Here is a 25,787-nt window from a genome sequence, read left to right as displayed (position 1 = left end):
AGTGGGTGGCATAGAAAAGTAAGACAACAGTCAGAGGAAGAAGTAACAGATTCTCTGATGCAGGTGAGCAGAAGTTCTACTGGGAAACAGACAAGAGGCAGCTAAGTCAGAGAGAAGGTCTATGGATGGTTTCCAGAAGAAGTGAGGCTTAAGCTGAGTCCAAAGGGTGAGCTGGAGTTAGCTAGGGGGAAGTGAAAGCTGCAGTAGGTTCCCAGTAGGTGTGGGTGCCCTGCCTACACCCCTTGTTCCTTCACGCTTCAGTGCTTTGCCAGCCCCTGGGTATCTTCGCCTGAGGGCTTTCTCTGAATTGCTGTGTCATGGAATTACCATGCCCCCCCAGGGCAGCCTTTCACAAAATGACTGACAGGATTTGCATATAAGGCCTCCAGCTCCCTTACTGAGAAGGTGGCATGTTCTACACTGTCTCCCAGAATCTCCCCAATCCCAACCATAGGATTGAGTCCCAGTGGTCTAGTGGTAATGGGCTTAAAACTTAACATTATTGCCTTCCTTCCCTTCCCTGCCTTGCTTCTCCACTCCCCTGCTGCTGTTTCCTGATATTTTCTCTCAAATAAATGACTTCCACTTGAATTTGTGTTTCAAGTCTGATTCCGGGGTGGGGTATGGGTATTCAAACTAAGACAAGGGTAATCGCGCTCAAGCAGAGGGAAAAGCAGCTAAAAACACCTGGATATGAATAGCCAAGATGCTTTTACGGAAATAAAACTAGCTCTGAATGGCTGAAGGGAGGAGTTATAGGAGGAACTATGGTTAAAGTGATCTGTTCTAGCTATCAAAGGCTCTTCCATGCTCCGTGCTGAATATGATGTTTAATTTTATGTATCAACATGACTGGACCATGGAGTGCCCAGACATTTGCCAAACACTATTCTGGGGAGTGGTCTGGGAGGATGTTTCTGGATGAAATTAACATTGAATCCATAGACTTAGTAAAGCAGATTGTTCTCCCTAATATGGTTGTATCTCATCCGATCTGTTAAGGCTGACCCTCCCACAGGTAAGAGGGGACTCTTTCTGCCAGACTAACCTTTGTGCTGGGACATTGAATGTTTTGTGCCTTTGAACTCAAAGTGGAACATGGGCTCTTTCTGGGTCTCAAGACTGTTGGCATTGGACTGAAACTACACCCTTGCCCTCCTGGTTCTTAGGCCTTCAAACTCCTACTGGAACTAGACCACCTGCTCTCCTGGGTTTCACCTGTCGACTGCAGATCTGGGGACTCTTGTCCAGCCTCCATAACTGCGGGAGCCAGTTCCTTATAATATATCTCTTTCCATATACATATTATTGGTTCTGTTTCTATGAAGAATCTTGATTAGTATACCAGGTTGAAGAATTTTACATTCATCCTGAGAACTAAGCAACTTTAAGCAGAGGAATGACATACCACCTTTTGAGCGATAACATGTTTTCATGAGAGAAATTTACTAAAAAAAAAAAATGCCTTAATATTTTGGTATTTGTGTTAAAATCGAGCAAGAGTACTTTGGTCCCCAAAGTACCTAAAGTGCCATTACTTATTAATGAAATCCACTTTAGTTCAACATTATTCTATATAATGTGCTCACCTGAGCCATATTTATGCAACACATTTCTAGCAAGAATTTTTTTTCGAACAAAAGCAGGAACCAAAAGACAATGTATAAAAGAAGATGGTAGCCTATGGAAATGGGGAGTCATGCCACTCAAAATTGGGAAGCAGTTAAGAGATGGATAGAGCACGGGCAGAGACCTGCCCTTTTTAACAGTTCTTCAAACATCATACTTCTTCATTAGAGGACAAAAATAAAAGGCTCTCAGCCAGGGACTTCCCTGGTGGCGCAGTGGTTAAGAATCTGCCTGCCAATGCAGGGGACATTGGTTCGAGCCCTGGGGTAGGAAGATCCCACATGCGCAGGAGCAACTAAGCCCACGCACCCCAACTACTGAGCCTGTGCTCTAGAGCCCGCGAGCCACAACTACTGAAGCCCGCGCGCCTAGAGCCCGTGCCCTGCAACAAGAGAAGCCACCGCAATAAGAAGCCCGTGCACCACAATGAAGAGAAGCCCCTGCTCCCTGCAACTGGAGAAAGCCTGCACGCAGCAAGGAAGACCCAACACAGCCAAAAATAAATTAAAAAAAAAAAAAAAAAGGTTCTCAGCCAGAGTGATACCATTTCAAAATAGAGAGCAATCCATCAGCTGTTATTGTTCTGTGTATTCAGAAATGCCAATTCCAGAAAATCCCCTTTCCTTCCTCAGCAGAGACCACCAGAGACTAAGGTTCCATTTCATCTTAAGGGGCCTCTTTGATGTCAGTTTCAGAATGGATACAATTTTTATTCAGTACATCATTCTCTGTCAGATTATCCTATTGAATTCTGCACAAAAAGTACAAATATGACTAAAGTTCTTATTTTGGTCAAAAACAACTTTGAAAAACAACTAGTTTCCCATGAATAACCAGCTTTCAGTAACACTTAGCTTTGTACACTTCAGAAACTCCTTCATAAGGAAGCATGTAACCTACTTTAACGTCAATCTACTTCATCTTTTATAGGAGAAAGAGTTACTATGAAAGACTGTTGTCTTAAAGATATCTGTCTTCAGAGAAGCAGCTCATTTCTCAGCAACAAATAGTCCCACACTTCTTTGAAAAACAAAGTATACCATGGGTTTTGCAATGGCTTGGGACGTGCCTTACTCCTGTACTTGCCTAGAGTTCCTATCATTAATGCAGTCTTTGGGGGAAGTAAAAAGAATAAAAAACAAACAAACAGACTACAAAACCCCACAGAACTTCAGTCTAAAGTGTGGTCTCTGGACCAGCAGTATCACTATCATCTGATAACTTGTTAGAAATGCAAATTCTTGGGTCCCACTAAAGATCTATTGAATCAGAAATTCTGGGGGAGGGATCAAGCACTCTGTTTTAATCAGCCCTGCAGGTGATGTTCATGTAAGCTGATCTTAAAAAGTACTATTTGTGCGCTGGAGAGGAGAATCATTCAAAAACAGTAGCTGTCTCATTTTATATCCAAGCTGAGATAACTTGGATGTCTAACCAATACTGATGCTGGGAAGGGATGTCCACACCACACGGTTGTTGAGAGTAAGAAACAATTATTCTCTTTATAAGATATATGTGCTTGAAATCACCCAGCTAGCACGTAGCTGGAGGGCACCGTTATCATGGTCCACGGCCAGGACCCTTAGATCGGCTGAGGGACATGTACACGGATGGAGACTAGCTCTAGCTTTAAAGAGGCCTGTGGGTTGCATGGAAAAAGGAGTGTGTTACAAAGGAAAAAGTTACCCTCATGGGCTATTAAGGCAGCCTCTCCACTCCCAAGGGGGGACAAAAAACCCACACGTACTTGAAATAGATCATACAATATCCTCCTCAAAATTTCAGGGACACCCACACATATGGGTAAGTCTGTCAAGCAGAACAATTGAGATGATCTTCTTCTGGCTTTTATTTCATGTGCATCCAAGTCCTCTCTCTTAATGCTTGATTTTCATACCACAGGCTTCTTCTGTATCCCTTATCTTTTAAATAATTCATTATCCAGGGCTTCTAGGAGCAATTTGTATTTGCAGAGAAAAGAAATATTATTAGCAAAAATAAAGTGCTCCAAGCTTTTTAGGATTTCCATGAAGTAAGGAGGATATGGGAATCCTCATGGCTTCTTGAAAAACTTGACAAAGCAGAAATTCCAAGCAATGAATGACTGATAAAGAGGAATTCCTCAAAGCGAGCATCTTGCCATTACGTTGAAAACTAGGACCCTCTGGACCTAACAAATTGCTAACTCCACTTTATGCAACGTCGTTGAGAGGGTCAGGAGAAAGTTTTTAAAAAGCCAAAATTTTTTTTTCTCCCCTTTCCCCCACCCCAAGCTGGTCCTTGGTCTAGAGGAACACTCAAATCTCATTACTTTATAAATAAATGAATAAATAAAAGGCATTGCTTAGAAAACTGCATGGTTCTGCTGTTCCTGGCTTGGCCAACTAGGTACATGATGGTACCAATTACTGAGATATGGGGTTCAGGAAAGGGAAGATGGGGTGGGGAGGGGAGACTTTGGATTTAGTTTCAGATGTGTTGAGGGGGAGATGCTGAGGGACTCCAGGCTGGAGATGGCCCTGTGCAGTGAGGATACCAGAGAGGGCTGGCAGGAAGAGAATTGGAGGACAGAATGGTCAACAGGATAAAGGCTGCCCAGGCAAGTAAGATAAAGGTTGCAAAAGGTCATGTGGAGTCATGTGATCAAATATGCACTGGTTTCCATAACCACACTCCACCCATTGAAGAGGTTCTGATAACCTCCACAAGGACGGTGGCGGTAGCAGGGTAGAGAGACTTGCATGATTGCTGTGGACTACAGAGTGAATAGCAAGTGAAGGAGACAGACAACTTTTCAAAGACCCATGGCCGAGATCCCACTCCTGGGCATATATCTGGACAAAATTAGAATTTGAAAAGATACATGCACCTCAATGATCACAGCAGCACTATTTACAATAGCCAAGACATGGAAACAACCTGAATGTTCATCAACAGATGAATGGATAAAGAAGATGTGGTACATATACACAATGGAATACTACTCAGCCATAAAAAAGAATGAAAATAATACTATTTATAGCAACATGATGGTTTTAGAGATTATCATACTAAGTGAAGTAAGCCAGACAAAGAAAGCAAATACCATATGATATCAGTTATATGTGGATTCTGACATATGACACAAATGAACTTATCTATGAAACAGAAACAGACTCACAGGCATAGAGAACAGACTTGTAGTTGTCAAAGGGGAGGGGCGTCAGGGAGGGATGGATTGGGAATTTGGGATTAGCAGATGCAAACTAGTATATATAGGATGGATAAGCAACAAGGTCCTACTGTATAGCACAGGGAACTATATTCAACATCCTATAATAAACTATAATGGAAAAGAATATGAAAAGGAATATATATAACTGAATCACTTTGCTGTACAGCAGAAATTAACACAACATTGTAAATCAACTATACTTCAATAAAATAAATTTTAAAAAACTCTATTATTTATCTTTATTCTTACTTCTGTGACTTATTAGGAATTATTTCATTCATACACTATTCCTCGAAAGTTATCATTACTTTTTCCTGCATTTGCCTCAATGTTTTCAACTACAGAACAGAAACCAGTCTACCCAGGATGTTCCAAGGGTCCTTCAAAAGCACCTTGTAGGGGTTTTTGTAAAGATGCCTATAGCATCCTCCCTTCTCCCAGCAGGATTTTGTCTTATCTTTTAAAAATTAATTAATTAATTAATTTTTGGCTGCATTGGGTCTTTGTCATTGCGTGTGGGCTTTCTCTAGTTGTGGTGAGCAGGGGCTCCTCTTTGTTGCGGTGCACAGTCTTCTCATTGTGGTAGCTTCTCTTGTTGCAGAGCATGGGCTCTGGGCACATGGGCTTCAGTAGTTGTGGTTCGCAGGCTCTAGAGTGCAGGCTCAGTAGTTGTGGTGCACAAACTTAGTTGCTCTGTGGCATGTGGGATCCTCCCGGACCAGGGATCGAACCCATGTCCCCTGCATTGGCAGGTAGATTCTTAATCACTGGAGCCACCAGGGAAGTTCCTTGTCTTATCTTTTATCAGAACTTCCTAATGAGATCAAACTCTGCTTAGTCAAGGCTTGTGTTCCCAGGTCTTTATTTGTTCTGCTGTTTACCAGCATTTGCTACACACACTGCACATTCCCCCCGTTTGAAGAGACAGATTGCTTTCTGTCTATGCCTGCTGCTTGTTCCTGCATTCAGGTTGCTTGGTTACAGCAACACTTCACTGGATTTTCATTGAAGGCAAAAATGTGTTTGTAGCTTTTGAGGCCCATCAAGTGGAAATGGTTAGCACCCATTTCCTAAGAAGGCAATCAACTCATTTATGTCACATTACGGAAAGCATGTCTTGTATAATTCTAACCATCGATGCAATCCAGACATTAAAAGTGTACAAATGAGCACAAAAGTGCCAAGTCCCCGTAAATATTCATAATTAAAGAAAATTTTGAATTCTTTCATTCTGTAGATTTTACTATACACTGAGTGTGCCATTTAAAAATAAATGTAAAATTCAGACTGGGTCAACAGCTTTGCTTGTGTTTTATTCCTTATTCAAAGACAAGTGATGGATTAGTTTACTGATGCTGCTATAAAAAGTTTCTACACACTTAGTGCCTTAAAACAACACAAATTTCTTATGTTACAGTTCTGTGGGCCAGAAGTCCGACGTGGATCTAACTGGGCTAAAATCGAGACATCGGCAGGGCTGCATTCCTTTCTGGAGGCTCTGGGGGAGAATCTGTTTCTTCAGCTTTCTAGCTGCTAGAGGTCACCCACATTCCTTTTAGCTGTGGCCCCCTTTCCCACAGTCAAAGCCAGAAATGCTGCCTCTCTCTGAACATCCTTTTCAGTCATGTCTCCCTCTGGCTCTCTGCTCTTTCTGCTTCCCTTCTCCCAGTTTTTACGGATGCTTGCGATTATATTGGCTCACTCAGATAATCCAGGATAACATCCCTATTTAATATTCAGCTAATCAGCCAGCTTTATTCCATCTGCAATCTTATTTCCCCCTTTGCAATGTAACCTAACATATTCACAAATTCTGGGGATGAAGGCATCTTTGTGGGGCGGGAGGTGGTTAACACATCTTTCCTCCTATCACATCCAGTAAATCAGGAAGCAGATTGCTTTGCAAAAAAAATATCTGAGGAGTAGAACTAAGAACATTTCCATTTAGAAATAATGATGTCCTATGGGATCAAGTACATAGGATTAAAATCAAAGTCTTTTGTGAGTTTTTGGTTTTCAACTTCATTCTCTTGTATAAAAAGGTTTCTTCTTTGCTTTTTTTTTCAACCTTCATTCTTTCTTCCTTTCATCTCCCCCTCTTCCTTTCTTTCTATTCTCCTCCCCCCCCCTTTTATTTTACATTTCCTTTCATCTTTCTTTTATCTTTACTTCTACCTTTCCTAATGGTTTTGGTTGTAAAAGAATAATATCTAATATCACGAAAACAAATGACAATCTGGGGAACTATTTGCAACATACATTTGAAAAGATTAATAGTTTGATATACAAATAGTTCTTATGAATCAATAAGATAAATATGAAACAGTCAATAGAAATGTGCAAAAGATATGATTAGCAATTTCACATAAGACATTTAGAGATATAACAAACAACTGAAAAAGGGGATTAGCTATACTAGTAATAAAAGAAATGCACTTTGTTACCCATTAATTAGCTTATTTCATGTATAAAAGTGATAACATGAGAATATACACCATTGGGAAGACGGGGGTGGGGGTGGGAAGTAAAGTCTTACACACTGCTCATGAGAATGTAAACTCAGTACAATGGACTGTTTGTGCTCCCCTCAAATTCATATGTTGAAATCCCAACCCCCAGTGAGATGGTATTAGGAGGTAAGACTTCGGGAGGCAATTAGGGAGCTAATCCCATTCATGAGGGTGGAGCTCTCATGAATGGGATTAGTGCCCTTATAACAGGGACCTCAGAGAGCTGTCTTTCCACCATGTGAGGATACAATGAAAAACCAGCCACCTGCAACTCAGAGGTGGATCCTCACCAGAACCCGACCACGGCCGCACTATGATCTCACAATTCCAGCCTCCAGAACTGTGAGAGATAAACTTTTGTTGTTTATGAGCCTCCTGCTTATGGTTTTCTGTTATATTAGCCCAAAAGGACTAAGATACCCAGGTTGCTCAACATGAGGTGTCATTGTTCATATTTTTGACTCTGGGAGTGATGTCCCCTGAGTACATGACACTCACCCATAGGGCCGCAACACAATGGCCGATTTGACAGAAGCATCTTGATTTTGTATGCATTTTGAAAAAGTAATGCCCCTCCTAGAAAAATATTCTAAAAAAATTGTGGATGTGTGCCAATGTTTACCTATAAAGATGTTTTTCTATAAGTGTTATTCATCAACAGGTAGAGAATAATTTGCAATGATAATTTCACAGTTCAACAGTATGGTTTGGGGTAAACACTGGGTCCCTTAAGATTATGTTATGGAAGAATATATAATGACATGAAAAAATGTTCACAATTTGTGGTATGTGACACACTGCAAGTTATAAGACTGCATTTCTGGTTGTTTTCCTTTTTCATTTTAAAAGATCTGAAGGATAAACAACAAAATCTGATTCATCTCTGAACTGTAGGATAAAAGGTGGTTTGTAATTTTTTCTTTTGGATTCTCTATTTTTTACTACAAATCTGTACTACTATTGTAATAAAAAGTTATATATATATATTTTAAGAAGTTATATATATATATTATAAAAGATGGTCACAATCATTGAAATACCTCCTTTTAAAATTATAATAAGAAATAATCACGCATATTTTAAAATGTATGATCCTTGGTCTAGACACCGCTCTGAATATTCATTTACATTGTTATTCATTCTATTTGGAAATGTCCTATTATTGTGTGTGCACAGGACAAAACTGAAGCATGGAAAGGTTAAACAACAGGCACAAAGTCACACAGTTCTAAGGTGGTTGTCACAGGAACAGAAACCGTTTCTTGTGATAACAAGCCCAGTGGTTTTTCCCCGATAAACAGATGGTTTTGACTATGTACCAAGCTCTTCACTAGTCATTAGTTAGGTTTTTCAGATCTTCACCACCCCTGTCACCAGTGCCTTCAAGCTTGGCCTTCTGACCATTGTGCTGAAACAGCAAGAGTGAAGAAAACCTTAGCAGATCATGGCATCCTGTGCTTCATTAATGCTCTTGGAAAACTGATGACTGGGGAGCAGGTTAGAAGAGGAAGGAAATGTGGATATTCCCTGTGGCTGGAGGCACACTCGCTTGTCAGAAACTCCAGCACTATTACAACAAATTGATAATGTATGACTTTTTTTAGCAGAGAGTCAAGCTTCAAACAATTGTCCACATTTTTGGGATTGCTATGGGAAGAAGCATTGCATAGTAGAAAGGATTTGAGGTCAGAAATACCCAGTTATGTGACTTTGGGCAACTGACTGAGCTTTCTTCAGCCTCTGTTCACTACCACCCCAAGAAAAGCAGATGATGAACCTATGCCATAGGGTTATTATTGGAAGGCCAGTCTCTTAGTGAGGAATGAATTAATCCTTCTTAAATACAGGATCTATCATGTTACTCTCCCATTAAAAGGCTTACTCTTATGCCCAACTGCTTATTACATGGTGATGAGTGTCAACGTTTCTGAGTCAAGGATTCACACATCGAATATAACCATCTTACTTATTTCCCAGATTCTCCCATCTGAACTGCCCTTCTTCCTCAGTGTCACTTACACAACATTTGGCATCACTTCTCCGCTCCTGCTCATCCTTTAAAGCCCAATGCAGTGCCACATTCATCATGAAACTTAGCTTAACCACCCTGGTTCTCATGTGTATTTGCCTCAGAAATCCTGGTATTATGACTATTTCAGTGCTGTACTTGATTATTTGCTGATATTGTCTTCCAGCTGTTCTGTACAATACTTGCCACTTCAGGCATCTTATAAGAACTGTATTTTAAATGCAGCCATGATCTGATTGGGATTGACATGTATACACTGATGTGTATAAAACTGATGCCTAATAAGAACCTGCAGTATAAAACAAACAAACAAAACAACTAATACTAAACTTTCATTGGGTTATTTGTATGGAAATATGTTAATATAAATGTTTCAGACATTACATGAAATTTCTAAAAATCTTATATTTGTATTTGTATGGAAATATGTATGGAAATATGTTAATATAAACGTTTCAGACATTACATGAAATTTCTAAAAAAAAAAAAAAAAATGCAGCCATGATCAAAGCCTTGGGCACACAGGAAGCATGTAATACTGATGGTGGATGAGAAAAACTTATAAAATGAGTGAGAAGGGTGATGAAGAAGGGGTAGGGTGGATAGAGTCATCCCTCAGTATCTGAAGGAGATTGGTTCCAGGTATCTTATGCAGATACCAAAACCCAGGGATGCTCAAGTCCTTTGTACAAAATGGTGTATTATTTGCCTTTAACCTACGCTTGTCCTCCCATATACTTTAAATCATTCCTAGATTACTGATAATACCTAATACAATGTAAATGCTATGTAAATGCTTTGTACACAGTGAATTCAAGTTTTGCTTTTAGGGACTTTCTAAAACTATTTTTTAAAAAAATATTTTCAATCCATGGTTGGTTGACTCTACAGATATGGAACCTGTGAGTATGAAAGGCTGACTGTACCTTTCTCTTTTTAGCTTTAGAAGAATAGATTCAGGTAAAAATTTTAAAAAATTGTGTCCATTTCTCAGAGGATATACTTTTAGAAAAATATTCTTGGAGAAATATTCTTTCCTTATGATTAAAGGTGAAAAATATATGAAAAGAAGTGCTGTCCCCTCATCTAGATCTGGTAACAATACTTATGATATCTGAAAAAAAAAAAGACTTTTTACTTGAGACTTCGGTTAAATAGCGTTTCAGCTTAAGGTCACGGTAGCTTTTTACTTACTTTAATAAACATCCAGCACATATTTTGAAATTTTTCAGATTATGGAAGTACAATAGGATATCAGAAATGGTCTGTGTTCCCCCCAAATTTACCTTTTCATCGGTGAGACAAGACAGAGGTTAAAAAAGAAATCGTAATATAAAAATCCAATGGAGTTACCTTGCAAGAGTGTATACAATTTAGGCAGAAATAAATGACAGAAACACATGGCCAGGAAAATTAATGAAAGATGTATTTGTGTCAATACATGTTAATTAATATTTGGAAGACTATAAGGAGGCCAAAATAACTGGAATCTGATTGAGAAGATTCTTGATTTGTTTTGTTTAGAAAATGATAGGCATGTGTTAAAAGATATGACAATTCTCATCAAAGTCTATATTTGGGATTTTCTTTATGGTATTTTATGTCTAAGAAGGAAAAAAGCATGAAACAAAATATGTCTGCATACTCAAAATAAATTAATAGCATATCCATCAATATTTGAATAAAGCCTATGCAGTTTAGCCAGCCATTGTGATCTGTTTAAATATTTAAGAGGTTGCCAAGGTAGAACTCTCAAACTTGACTTATGCTTTGACTTGTTCATTCAAATGATTTTGTGTTATGTCCAACAAAGAAAATCCATATTTAAGGCCAAAAATCATCTCCAATAAAGTTTATAATTTATAAACTTATTTATTATTCCTATATGTATTAATTTTATCTACTACTAATTTAACACTTGTCATACATGTGTTTCTATATGTATGTACCATTTCTCAAGCTCATTTTTAAGGCATTGGATATTTTTGCAACTTTATAAAGTTTATCATTTTATACTGTACTTGAGAAATGCCCCCCAAATATTAGTGGGTCAAATGGCTCATTATTTTGCTGTCTATCAAGAAAACAGGGGAAAATTCAGCCTCTTTTCTACTAGATTTTCTCAAATAGTTTTTGAGTCACAGTCATAAAAACAAATGAAATTATCTGTCTAAAGCAAATCTTCCTAGGCTTATTACAAGGCTTATTACATCTCTGGCTAAAAGTTTTCACCTTTCCTGTGGTTGGAGAATTCTTTGCTGGGTGAGGCTGTCTTGTGCATTATAGGATGTTTAGCCCCATCCCTGGCATCTACCCACTAGTTGCCAGTAGCCCCTCCCTTCCTCCAGTTGTGAGAAACAAAAATGTCTGAAAATGTTCTCTGAAGAGCAAAATCACCTCTAGTCGGGAACCCCTACGGTAAACAGATCTGACTTTCCCTCAAGTGGGGGAGGGTGTGGGCTTGGCCATGACAACTTTCAAGTTTCCAGCATCAGGATTCTTTGATATAATCTCAAAGCTGTGAATCTGACATTGTTATTATGAGGAAAATTAACATTCTTAAATTTTGTTAGGACTTAAGACTCCAATTTAAAAAAGACTTCCATATTCAAGATCAGAAATTGTGTTTTTATGTTTTGTTTTCTACATTCAGTGAAAACTACACATGATAAATCCTACACACGGAAAAATCCAAACCTTTTATGTAAAGAACAAAGAGATTTCTGACTTGAATCATATAAACATTGTTTGCTGTAGTCTGTGAAATGACACACTGTAACTATAAATTATTTGCAACCAAAGTGTATGGTAATTCCATAAAGCTGCCACACCAGACTTCCAAATAATATCCCCGGAAGGAAAAAGTCCTATGTGTTTCACCCACAGAAAGATATAAAACAGCTGAAAAAAAACATTGCTGGTTTCTTTCCTCTGAGGTTCCTATTGCATTTCCATCATGGGCCCTATTGCAGGCTAAGTGTGCCCCCCCAAATTCATGTTGAAGTCCTAACCCTCTGTCCCTCAGAATGTGACTATTTGGAGATAGGGTTTTAAAGAGGTAATGAAGTTAAAATGAGTTCACTGGGGTGAACCCTGATTCAGTATGACTGGTGTCCTTGGAAGAAGAGGAGATTAAGACAGACACACAGAGGGAAGACCACATGAAGACACAGGGCAAAGATGACCATCTACAAGCCAAGGAGAAAGGCCTCAGAATAAACCAACCCAGCTGACACCTTGATTCTGAACTTCTGGCCTCCAGAATTGTGAGAAAATAAATTTCATCCAATCTGTGGTACTTTGTTCTGGCAGCCCTGGTAAACTAATACAGGCATTTTCCACATTTTCCATCTTCTCCCATGGTCCTTATTGCTTCCTGGTGCCACTTGCCCACAGATAATAGCACTGCACTACTTGGATAATTTGGATGGAATTTGATTTTGAAATCTATGATAAAGTACCAATTTGACTCATATTGGAAAATGTTTCATGAGGAAATATTCAGATATTAGAGGAAAGAGAAGCATGGCAGATTAGTAAAGTGATAGGCATCAGATGAAATTAGGGAGATTCTCTCAGTGCTCCAAATGCATCCCAGCCTTCTCTGAAGATGCTCTTATCACTTGTGCAATGACAGATACCATTCTCAATTTTAAAATACAGCCATTATTTCCTAGCTGTATGTCTCACTTTTCTGAAGTGTGCATCATTTTCCATATCTAAAAAGGAGTGTTGATATGGTGCCATTTTCTTAGAGTTATCATGAAGATTAACTGATTTAGCCCATATATCTGATGGCTGATAGAAAGCAATCCATAAGTGTTAGCTATTATTCCTAACATTAATATTAGGTAGTAGTCATGCATGTGTTATATCTTTATTATGATCATTTCTAGACTAACTTTTATTGTTTTCTCATTCATTTTGTCTTAGAGTCTCAATTATGAAATTTAAAGACATGGGATTAAAGTACCCCCAAACACAGAGATTTGGTTTAATATAAAAATGACTTTTTTTTCTAAACTATGATCATTATTGCACTCGGAAGCGTTAAGAAGACTAGTTAGAGAAACTCTGAAGTCACTCCAGGGGGAATATATGGCAAGTCAGAAAAATTGTATTTCAATCAAAGATGGTATGGTTATGAATTAACCATAAATTCAAATTATGAACAGATAATGTATATCATCTATATTAGCAGTCACATATTCCATTAGAAGTCACTTGTACTTCATAGTGCATATTTAGAATTTACAAATGGCTGATGCCTCAGCATTGCAGAAATACTCAACAATATTGGAGGATTTTGACACTTAGTTTAAAAATGTACTTACTAGTATAAATATGCAATGGAAATAATTTCATGAGCATGGCATGATTCAAAGCACTGATGTGAAACTGGGGATGATTTTATTATTATTTCACTCGCTTGAGTGCTAAGATGCATTTTGGATTTATTTAAAGTAGCAATTCTCAAACAATAATTTATTTGCATAGTTATTAATACATTCTAGACCACTAAAACTGTCCCATTTTTAAAAACTTGTAATATGATTTTTGGCTTTGCATCACTGGAAACACCTGCTGATGGATGGATTTGTTTTAATAGCAATGGATCATACTTATACAATTATTTTTATAATATGTTAGAGTGAAAACAAGTTTTCATTTTAAGAGGCATAAAAATGAATATGATGTCATTATTCCCAAACATATCAGGGAATCCAAAATTTATAAAATCTTATAAATCATGCTGTGATGCTGACGAGACATTTGCAACTGCACACCATAGCAAGTTGCATGTTTTACATGAATGGACACTTTCTTTTAAGAATACTTAAAAATGCAGAAATGTAGGCACAATCTTCTCACTGTGATTATGTAGGAAATAAAGAGAGAGGATGGAAGAAGGAGATTGAAACAGAAAGAAGCCATGAGATTATGGGGAGAAGAATTTATTAAATTCAAGTCATATCAACAACTACTTATTAAATAGCTATTATGTGCTTCACACTCTGGAAAACACTGAGTTGCTTAAAAAATGAATAAAAGTGAAACAAGGAGGGGAAGGAGGAGAAGGAGGAAAAAGAGAAAAACAACCACAACCCTGGTCTTGTTTATCATATGGGAGTCTTCTGGATTTATGTTACGTTCCATTTGGGGGAGACTGTAAAATCCCAAATGGAATACACTTAGCAGATTCACCTTTCAATTATAAAATCAGGGAGGACTTCAGATCACCCAGGAGAACTTAGCCCATTTTGATCATTTGCACAGCGTTGAACATCTCCAGCAGTTTTCTGTAGCTGTCCTGTAGCTCTGTGTCCTACCCTGATCTGCAGGTGGGTGGGTCATCCTCTCTATGGGGTGGGGGGCTCTGATAGGCTGCTGAAGAAGGTGACTGGGCACTGGTACCCATTATCCACTCCTTCCTACCTGCCAGAGTCACTGGTTACATGAAAGACCACTTCAGATGGACATGAAATCCTCAAAAAAAAAAAAAAAAAAAAAATCTCTCTGAAAGGCAGGCACCAGCAATGCTCATGGTAGCTTGAAATTCCCTGGAAGCCATTCTTCATCACGGCTGAGGAAAGTGCTTAGGACACCGGGACTTAAACGGCACCATAAAAATAACAAGGTATTAAATAAGCCTCAGACTTCACAGGCTGGAAGAGGAACAGTGGGGGGCAATATTCAAATGAACCAGGTTCAGCTGATCGCACATTCAGTTGAGGTAAATCAATTTACTCAAGGTTCTTTAAAAACCCGGAGGTTTCTCCTACTTTCTAAAAAGAAGTGTGAAATAAGATGAAAGACTACCTTTTTCAGATTGCCCTAGAAAGGACTTTCTCTTCATTGCAATTTGGGCGGAGAAAACTGGGGAGAAGAGGGATGGAATGCAAGAACAGCTTAAATTGTGACTACAAATATAAATGGGCTCCTTAACAATTTCCAACACGTTTAACACGGTGGGTACAGGCACAGGCCTGGACAACTTACAAGTGTGGGGAAGAAATCACAGGTCATGTAATTTAGGAAATGCCATTTGGTCCAGCCCCTCACTCAAGAGATAAACTGACTTCCCCAAGACAACACAATGACCTGGTAAGAGGAAGAGGTCCAGAGCCTAGATTTCTCGTCACCTCCTATAGGTCTTAAAATCTAAGATACAAGTTACCAGGTGTGACTGGTGGATGGAAATCATACTTGTAACAATCTTTAAAAGGCAAAAATAAAGTAGTAGAATTATTAAGTGGTGCCCTGGCTTTTTCAACCTCCAATTTCAAAAGAAACAAATTGCTTTACTCACCTGCAGGGAAAAACTCGCTCATTTTCTTTTTGTAGATTTTGAAGTCGACTTCTAGGAAGACACAGAAGATGATCCGATCCACCTAGAGGCAAACAATAGACACTTAAAATGAAAGGAAATATGGCAAATGCCTTCCCAGAACATGGTCTTGGAACAAAAAACAAACAGAAAGCTTCCCACAGATTTTTGGTGCTACACCGCTAACTACATGACAGCACTGAGTGAAGTTCATGTGTGTGTGTGTGTGTGTGTGTGTGTGTGAGAGAGAGAGAGAGAGAGAGAGAGTGTGAGTGTGTTTGTTTGTGAATGCACTCTTTATGTAAATAAACCCATGGGCAATTTGGTGGAAAGATGTTATATAAATCAAATAAGAAATAATAAATGACAATAAGCTACTTTGCAGCAAGCTATAAATAAGATCTGAGATTCCACCAGGATACCTAGACATTATGTTCTATTAAACAGCCACACGAGAGGTGTACAGCAGAATGACAATAAAGTATGTCAGTAAACGGAGAGCTCTTTGTCCTACCCTTGTTACACAAATATATTTATCAAACCTGTTAGTATTTGAACATGGCCTAAAAAGCTTCACGCAGTGTAATTTGCATGCAATCACTTGCTTTTAGCTCTACATACTTGGAAATGCAACAGAAATAAAATATAATTAGTTGACAGTACATGAGGTCAATGTAACTTAAATCTGGTAGGTTATTACTGAGTAAGGAAGTGCCACTTCAAAAGTAAAATGTGTGCACAGTCCCTTTTCTCTGTTTCGAGAGCTTCTGCATGTAAGGAGTTTCTCTGAGACATTCCGAGAGCAATACAGAGAAGAGAGATGGGATACACATAATAGCTCACGGATATCTGATATTAAATCGGTGACTCAATTTTGTGTCTTGAAAACAAACACCCCTTTAGTTCCTTTATTTTAACAATGTACAAAAAGTTAAAAATTACCCCATCCATCAAACTGCAACTGTCAATTGACTAGAACATCAGTAGGAAACGGAAGTGGGGGATGCTGGTGGCAGGACAGGAAAAAACCCAAATGGATGTCATCCACCCAACCCCTCAGCTCTCCCAGCCTGTAGGGGACAGAGTCATGTGAGGCAAGTCCCAAAGTTCCCAGTAGGAGAGAAGATCTGCAGGAGTGGGATGGGAGAGGATTAGGACACAGGAATCACCAGGGCTCCCTGATAGAAGCTCGGAGATGCGGCTTCCTGATCCCTGCACAAGTCTAGACCCCCAGCTGGTAGACCACCTCCTGGGCAGTCACTGGACTTCACCAAAAACCATGTAGCGCTACCCCAGTCACTGCCCCATCGGGTGGAGAGAGCACTTGACCTTCAGACATGGAAGGACTGGGGTGCAAATAACCCTATTTTCCTTTCCCTGTATTCATTTGAATTTCTGGTGTCCAGCCTTGTCTGCAAGGCAGTAACGTTTGCTACAAATGTAAAAACTGTCACCATCAACTTACTCTCAGGTGATCTATAAATTTAGTGGAATAAATGATTATCTGTGCAATGCTGAATGCTCGTCTCCACTATCCTTATGGTGTATTTATGCCCTGTGGCTAAAGATAAGAACCATAATGTCGAGCAATAGAATCGAGTTACAAAAGGACATACTTGCTTTGATACTGTTATATGAATTTTTAAAGCACAAAGATACAAGAGTGTAGGGATTCGTTCGTAAGCACTAATGACCATAACATACATAGGAATGTGACACATGAACTTCAAGATGATGATGATTTCTGATAAGGGAGGGAAGGTAAAATGATGGACAGGTAAGACTTTAAATGAATAGTTAATATTTTATTTATTTAGAAAGAAAAAATATTTAGAAAAAATATGGCAAATGGGTAACAACTATTAACTATGGGGGTAGGTACATGGATATCATATTATGTTCTACACTTTCTGTATATATGAAATACATCATAATTAAAAGTCCTAACATTAAAAATAAGACTCTGTTACTACTCAGCCATAAAAAAAGAATGAAATAATGCAACTTGCAGCAACATGGATGGACATAGAATTATCATACTAAGTGAAGTAAGTCAGAAAGAGAAGAACAAATAGCATATGACATCACTATTATGTGGAATCTAAAATATGACACAGATGAACTTACCTACGAAACAGAAACTGATTCACAGACATAGAGAAGAGACTTGTGGTTGCCAAGGGGGAGGTGGGTGGGGGAGGGATGGATTGGGAGTTTGGGATTAGCAGATGCAAACTAGTATATAAAGAATGGATAAACAACAAGGTCCTACTGTATACCACAGGGAACTATATTCAATATCCTGTGATAAATCCTAATGGAAAAGACTATGATAAAGAATGTATATATATGTATAACTGAATCGCTTTGCTGTACAGCAGAAATTAACACAACATTGTAAATCAACTACACTTCAGTAAAATAAGTTAAAAAAATAATAAGATTCTGTGTTAGACATACTCTACTCTCCAGCTGCATTGAACTACTGATAATTTCCAAACACTATAATTATTCTCACTTCTGTGCCTGTGATGGTTGACTTTTTCTCCAGGCTTCAAATGATCATATTATTTCTAAAGCCCCTAATTAAGATCAAAATCAAAACAAGAAAATTTGGTTCAAAGCAGATCTAGGAAGAACAAGCTGGACAGTCTCATTTGTACTCATTTCTCCCTACTTTTACAGTCACTTAATATAAATTATGAGATTTTTTTTAACATCTTCATTGGAGTATAATTGCTTTACAATGTTGTGTTAGTTTCTGCTGTATAACAAAGTGAATCAGCTATATGTACACACATATCCCCATATCCCCTCCCTCTTGCGTCTCCCTCCCACCCTTCCTACCCCACCCCTCTAGATGGTCACAAAGCACTGAGCTGATCTCCCTGTGCTATGCGGCTGCTTCCCACTAGCTATCTATTTTACATTTGGTAGTGTATATATGTCCATGCCACTCTCTCACTTCATCCCAGCTCCCCGTGTCCTCAAGTCAATTCTCTACGTCTGTGTCTTTATTCCTTTCCTGCCCCTAGGTTCCTCAGAACCATTTTCTTTTTTTAAGATTCCATATATATGGGTTAGCATACAGTATTTGTTTTTCTCTTTCTGACTTACTTCACTCTGTAGCACAGACTCTAGGTCCATCCACCTCACTACAAACAACTCAGTTTCGTTTCTTTTTATGGCTGAGCAATATTCAATTGTATATATGTACCACATCTTCTTTATCCATTCATCTGTCAATGGACACTTAGTTTGCTTCCATGTCCTGGCTATTGTAAATAGTGCTTCAGTGAACATTGTGGTACATGACTCGTTCAGGATTATGGTTTTCTCAGGGTATATGCCCAGCACTGGGAATACTGGGTCATATGGGAGTTCTATTTTTAATTTTTTAAGGAACCTCCATACTGTTCTCCATAGTGGCTCTATCAATTTATATTCCCACCAACTGTGCAAGAGGGTTCCCTTTTCTCCACACCCTCCACACCCAGCGTTTACTGCTCCACACTCAGGGTCCTGTGTTTCTCCTTGGGTTTATCCTGTATGGGACTCACTGCGCTTCCTGGACTTGGGCAGCTATTTCCTTTCCCATGTTAGGGAAGTTTTCAACTATAATCTCTTCAAATATTTTCTTGGGTCCTTTCTCTCTCTCTACTCCTTCTGGGACCCCTATAATGCGAATGTTGTTGTGTTTAATATTGTCCCAGAGGACTCTTAGGCTGTCTTCATTTCTTTTCATTCTTTTTTCTTTATTCTGTTCTACAGCAGTGAATTCCAGCATTCTGTCTTCCAGGTCACTTATCCGTTCTTCTGCCTCAGTTATTCTGCTATTGATTCCTTCTAGTGTAGTTTTCAGTTCAGTTATTGTATTGTTCATCTCTGTTTGTTCTTTAATTCTTCTAGGTCTTTGTTAAACATTTCTTGCATCTTCTCAATCTTTGCCTCCATTGTTTTTCCGAGGTCCTGGATCATCTTCACTATCACTATTCTGAATTCTTTTTCTGGAAGGTTGCCTATCTCCACTTCATTTAGTTGTTTTTCTGGGGTTTTATCTTGTTCCTTCATCTGGTACATAGCCCTCTGCCTTTTCGTCTTGTCTATCTTTCTGTGAATGTGGTTTTTGTTCCACAGGCTGCAGCATTGTAGTTCTTCTTGCTTCTGCTCCGGTCGTTGTGTTTTCATTGTCATATGTTTTTAGGTATTTTTTGAGTTCCTCTTTGATTTCTTTAGTGATCTCTTGGTTGTTTAGTAGTATATTGTTTAGCCTCCATGTGCTTGTATTTTTTTACAGTTTTTTTCCTGTAATTGATATCCAGTCTCATAGCGTTGTGTTTGGAAAAAATACTTGATATGATTTCAATTTTCTTAAATTTACCAAGGTTTGATTTGTGACCCAAGATATGATCTATCCTGGAGAATGTTCCATGAGCACTTGAGAAGAAAGTGTATTCTGTTGTTTTGGGATGGAATGTCCTAAAAATATCAATTAAATCCATCTTGTTTAATGTGTCATTTAAAGCTTATGTTTCCTTATTTATTTTCATTTTGGATGATCTGTCCATTGGTGAAAGTGGGGTGTTAAAGTCCCCTATTATGACTTTGTTACTGTCGATTTCCCCTCTTATGGCTGTTAGCATTTGACTTTTGTATTGAGGTGCTCCTATGTTGGGTGCATAAATATTTACAATTGTTATATCTTCTTCTTGGATTGATCCTTTGATCATTATGTAGTGTCCTTCTTTGTCTCTTGTAATAGTCTTTATATTAAAGCCTATTTTGTCTGATATGAGAATTGCTACTCCAGCTTTTTTTTGATTTCCATTTGCATGGAATATTTTTTTCCATCCCCTCACTTTCAGTCTGTATGTGTCCCTAGGTCTGAAGTGGGTCTCTTGTAGACAGCATATATATGGGTCTTGTTTTTGTATCCATTCAGCCAGTCTATGTCTTTTGGTTGGAGCATTTAATCTATTTACATTTAAGGTAATTATCGATATGTATGTTCCTATTACCATTTTCTTAATTATTTTGGGTTTGTTATTGTAGGTCTTTTCCTTCTCTTGTGTTTCCTTGCTAAAAAAGTTCCTTTAGCATTTGTTGTAGAGCTGGTTTGGTGGTGCTGAATTCTCTTAGCTTTTGCTTGTCTGTAAAGGTTTTAATTTCTTTGTCAAATCTGAATGAGATCCTTGCTGGGTAATCTTGGTTGTAGGTTTTTCCCTTTTATCACTTTTTCTTCGTATTTAATTTTTATAGTTTGACTAATATGTGTCTTGGCATGTTTCTCCTTGGATTTGTCCTGTATGGGACTCTCTGTGTTTCCTGAACTTGATTGACTATTTCCTTTCCCATATTAGGGAAGTTTTCAGCTATAATCTCTTCAAATATTTTCTCAGTCCCTTTCTTTCACTCTTCTTCTTCTGGAACCCCTATAATTCGAATGTTGGTGCATTTAATGTTGTCCCTGATGTCTCTGAGACTGTCCTCAATTTTTTTCATTCTTTATTCTGCTCTGCAGTAGTTATTTCCACTATTTTACCTTCCACGTCACTTATCCATTCTTCTGCCTCAGTTATTCAATTGATTCCTTCTAGAGAATTTTTAATTTCATTTATTGTGTTGCTCATCATTGTTTGTTTGCTCTTTAGTTCTTCTGGGTCCTCGTTAAACATTTCTTGTATTTTCTCCATTCTATTTCCAAGATTTTGGATCCCTTTACTATCATTACTCTGAATTCATTTTCAGGTAGACTGCCTATTTCCTCTTCATTTGTTTGGTCTGGTGGGTTTTTACCTTGCTCCTTCATCTGCTGCATATTTCTCTGTCTTCTCATTTTGCTTAACTTACTGTGTTTGGGGTCTCCTTTTCACAGTCTGCAGGTTCATAGTTCCCATTATTTTTGGTGTCTGCTCCCAGTGGGTAAGGTTGGTTCAGTGGGTTGTGTAGGCTTCCTGGTGGAGGGGACTGATGCCTGTGTTCTGGTGGATGAGGCTGGATCTTGTGTTTCTGCTGGGCAGGACTGCATCTGGTGGTGTGTTTTGGGGTGTCTGTGAACTTACTATGATTTTAGGCAGCCTCTCTGCTAATCAGTGGGGTTGTGTTCCTGTTTTGCTAGTTGTTTGGCATGGGGTGTCCAGCACTGGAACTTGCTGGTCGTTGAGTGGAGCTGGGTCTTAGCATTGAGATGGAGATCTCTGGGAGACCTCTCACCGACTGATATTATGTGGGGCTGGGAGGTCTCTGGTGGTCCAATGTTCTGGACTTGGCTCTCCCACCTCAGAGGCTCAGGCCTGACACCTGGCTGGAGCACCAAGACCCTGTCAGCTACACGGCTCAGAAGAAAAGGGGGGAAAAAAAGAAATAAAATAAAATAATAAAATAATAAATAAAATAAAGTTATTAAAACAAAAATTAAAAAATATATTATTAACATAAAAAAATTCAAAAAAAAGAAAGCAACCAAAACAAATCCACCAATGATAACAAGTGCTAAAAACTATACTAAGATAAACATAAAAACCAGAAACCAGTCACATACGGCAAACCCCAAGTCTACAGTTGCTCCCAAAGTCTGCCGCCTCAATTTTGGGATGATTCGCTGGCTATTCAGGTATTCCACAGATTCAGGGTACCTCGAGCTGATTGTGGAGATTTAATCCATTGCTCCTGAGGCTGCTGGGAGAGATTTCCCTTTCTCTTCTTTGTCTGCACAGCTCCCGGGGTTCAGCTTTGGATTTGGCCCCACCTCTGCATGTAGGTCGCCCTCTGGTGTCTGTTCTTAGCCCAGACAGGACAGGGTTAAAGTAGCAGCTGATTAGGGGGCTCTGGCTCACTCAGTCTGGGGAGAGGGAGGGGTATGGAATGCAGGGTGAGCCTGCCATGGCAGAGGCCGGTATGACGTTGTGACAGCCTGAGGCACGCCGTGCGTTCTCCCAGGGAAGTTGTCCCTGGATCACGGGACCCTGGCAGTGGCGGGCTGCACAGGCTCCTGGGAGGGGCGGTGTGGATAGTGACCTTTGCTCGCACACAGGCTTCTTGGTGCCTACAGCAGTAGCCTTAGTGTCTCATGCCCGTCTCTGGGGTCTGCGCTGATAGCCGCGGCTCGCACCCGCCTCTGGAGCTCGGTTAGGCGATGCTCTGAATCCCCTCTCATCGTGCATCCCGAAACAATGGTCTCTTGCCTCTTAGGCAGTTCCAGACTTTTTCCCAGACTCCCTCCCGGCTAGCTGTGGTGCACTAGCCCCCTTCAGGCTGTGTTCATGCCGCCAACCCCAGTCCTCTCCCTGGGGTCTGACCTCTGAAGCCTGAGCCTCAGCTCCCAGCCCCCGCCCGCCCCGGTGGGTGAGCAGACAAGCATCTCTGGCTGGTGAGTGCTGGTCGGCATGGATCCTCTGTGCGGGAGTCTCTCCGTTTTGCCCTCCGCACCCCTGTTGCTGCGCTCTCCTCTGTGGCTCCGAAGCTTCCCCCCACCCGCCCTCCATCTCCACCAGTGAAGGGGCTTCCTAGTGTGTGGAAACCTTTCCTCCTTCACAGCTCCCTCCCACTGGTGCAGGTCCCATCCCTATTCTTTTGTCTCTGTTTTTTCTTTTCTCTTTTGCCTTACCCAGGTATGTGGGGAGCTTCTTGCCTTTTGGGAGGTCTGAGGTCTTCTGCCAGCGTTCAGTAGGTGTTCTGTAGGAGTTGTTCCACATGTAGATGTATTTTTGATGTATTTGTGGGGAGGAAGGTGATCTCCATGTTTCACTCCTCCGCCATCTTGAAGGTCCTCTCCTGGGATTTTTTTTTAAACACTTATGATGTGTGTGTGTGTGTGTGTGTGTGTGTGTGTGTGTGTGTGAGTACGTTTGTTGGGGGGGAGGGGAGGGGAGGGTTAGTGGTAATGCTATTCACTGCTATTAAGTGTACTTTTAGGCATTACAGACTAAATACAGATTTCTTAAATATTGCAAAGAACTGTAATCCACCTTTTAGCACTTTAGGGTTTGTTACCATGGAAATAGTATGGGTCCAAAATTCAGCAGCCTGATTTATTTTTTTTTTTCCTCAAAGAGAAGATGGATGATGAGGGAAAAGTACTTTTATTTTAAGCTAATTGAGTCGCCCAGTTCCCTGGCCTTACCCTTAGGCATAACACTGAAAATATCTTGGAAGCAAGTTGAATCCAAGAATTAACCTCATTTGCCAAGTGCTTGTTATATACGCATATGTGCATGTATTTTTATACACACACAGGGTTACTGTTGGATAAGATCTCATTTAGTTGGCAAGCTCTGTGTTTATAAACTCATCATGGATATTGATCACCACTTGTGGTGGACAATATTTTCCAAGATGGCGTGCAAGATATCACATCCTTCAGGTTCCTCTTGAAATGTAATGCTGATTCTCCTCTCTTTGAGAGGTGGGATTTATATTTCCTCCTCTTGAATCTGGGAGTGCCCGGAACTCTGGCAGAGATATGTGAGTTCTGAGTCCATGTCATGAAAGGTGATACAGTTTCTGCCCAGTCCTCTTGGGATGCTCGTTCTCATACCTAATCATCATGCCATGAGGAAGCAGAGACCCTGGAGAATCCATGTGCAGACGGATTCACAGCCCTAGCTGGAAGTGAGTAGCCCCTAGATGATCTCAGCTCCTGGCTTTTGAGCTACTCCAGGTAATGCTACGTGGGGTGGAGATGAACCTTTCCTGCTGAACTCTACCCAAATTGCAGATTTGTGAGCAAAAGAGAGAAATACATAGTTAGAAATCGGATATTTTTCTAGCTCGTTCCTACTGCCATTTTTGGATTCCTGCTTCTCTAGCTATGCGGTAACGACTCCTATTGAAAAGCTCAGACTGAATGCGGTAGAAGTCGAAGTCACAATGGTGTGACAAGAAGAACGTAGAAAGTCTAATTGCTACGTGGCTGAGAGATTGGAAATCTGACTTGTGCAAAGGAGGAAGGACCCGGGTGATCCACCACTCTAGCCCCAGAAAAATTTCATGAACATATAGAAGAATGCCTCACTACTGAGGCTTTGGAGCATGGTTTCCTGGTTAGGTATAAATAGAGCAATTTTGTACAATGGTTGTTCTTGAGAGACTATATTTATTCATTTATTATTCAGATATTAACTGAACACCTTCAGTTTGTGGGGCTTAGCCCACGGGCCAGTCTCTCACAAGAAAATCTGAATCCAGAATTGAGGGATTTCCACCCCCCACCCCAAGGCCAAACAATTAGTGGCAGAATCTTAGGCCTCTTAACTTCACATCTAAGCGTTCTTTCTGTGATACCACCCAGATAGAGACACAGGGGACTGAGTTTCTAGGCCTGTCACCAGTTCTGTGACACTGGACAAGCCGTTGTCTCTCCAGGCCCCAGTTTTCAAGTCTTTATAAGGAAAGCATTGTATTATATCATTTCTATAGTTTCCTCCCTCCCTCCTCCTTTTTATCTCAAAGTCTATCTCTGTGGTCGTTTGGTACTATGTCAACTTAGTTGAGTTGAAATTACATTTCTCTGAAAAGCTCTAGCTTAGTGTTGGCCATAGAGCAATTTCTATGAGATCTGGGGGGCAGAGGTGCAGCTGCAGCTGTTTTGCTGGGCAGCTGGGTGCAGGGCACTGGATTCTGGGCAGGTCGTGCATTGTAGCTCATTACTGCCTCACCTGGGTGTGAGGTAGCCGGTGGGCCCACAGCTTCTCCAGCTCTTGCTGGCTCTCTGAGTCCTGGGCTGGGCACACGTGCAGTTCTGCATCAAGGGCACTGCCTTCTTTTCTGTGGGGCACTGCAGGTTTGGGGTTCCAGGCAGTAAGAGGCAGATGTACACGGCAGTTTGTCTCTGTGGATTCCACCTTGCTCTCATGGCTCTCACTTTGTCCTTGCCCTCTTCCATTTTGCATCCAGCTTTCCTCTTGACCCCCTGCCCTGCTGACATGCTCCAGGCCCGGTCAGATGCAGAGGCAATGACCTTCCACACCCTTGTTTAGCACCTCCCTCTGCTGGGCCCTGGTTAGGGGCTCTGCTCAGCCATCCATCCCCTTCTGGACATTTACTTCCTCAGTTTCTCCCAAAGTTGTGTAAGTTCTA

At 40.0% G+C, this 25,787-nt stretch overlaps 1 protein-coding gene across 1 annotated transcript in view; it reads right to left on the bottom strand.

Moving 5' to 3' along the window:
- The window catches only part of MACROD2 (mono-ADP ribosylhydrolase 2), a 1,985,747-nt gene that overhangs the window by 179,188 nt on the left and 1,780,772 nt on the right, over positions 1-25,787 (bottom strand). The window contains exon 9 of the mRNA XM_036827001.1: positions 15,693-15,774. Within this exon, the coding sequence (XP_036682896.1) occupies positions 15,693-15,774 (82 nt within the window). The remainder of the gene's footprint in view (positions 1-15,692; positions 15,775-25,787) is intronic.

The sequence above is a fragment of the Balaenoptera musculus genome, chromosome 15 (genome assembly GCF_009873245.2).
Source record: "Balaenoptera musculus isolate JJ_BM4_2016_0621 chromosome 15, mBalMus1.pri.v3, whole genome shotgun sequence".
Classification (NCBI taxonomy): Eukaryota; Metazoa; Chordata; class Mammalia; order Artiodactyla; family Balaenopteridae; genus Balaenoptera; species Balaenoptera musculus.
This window is presented reverse-complemented; position numbering and strand designations above follow the sequence as displayed.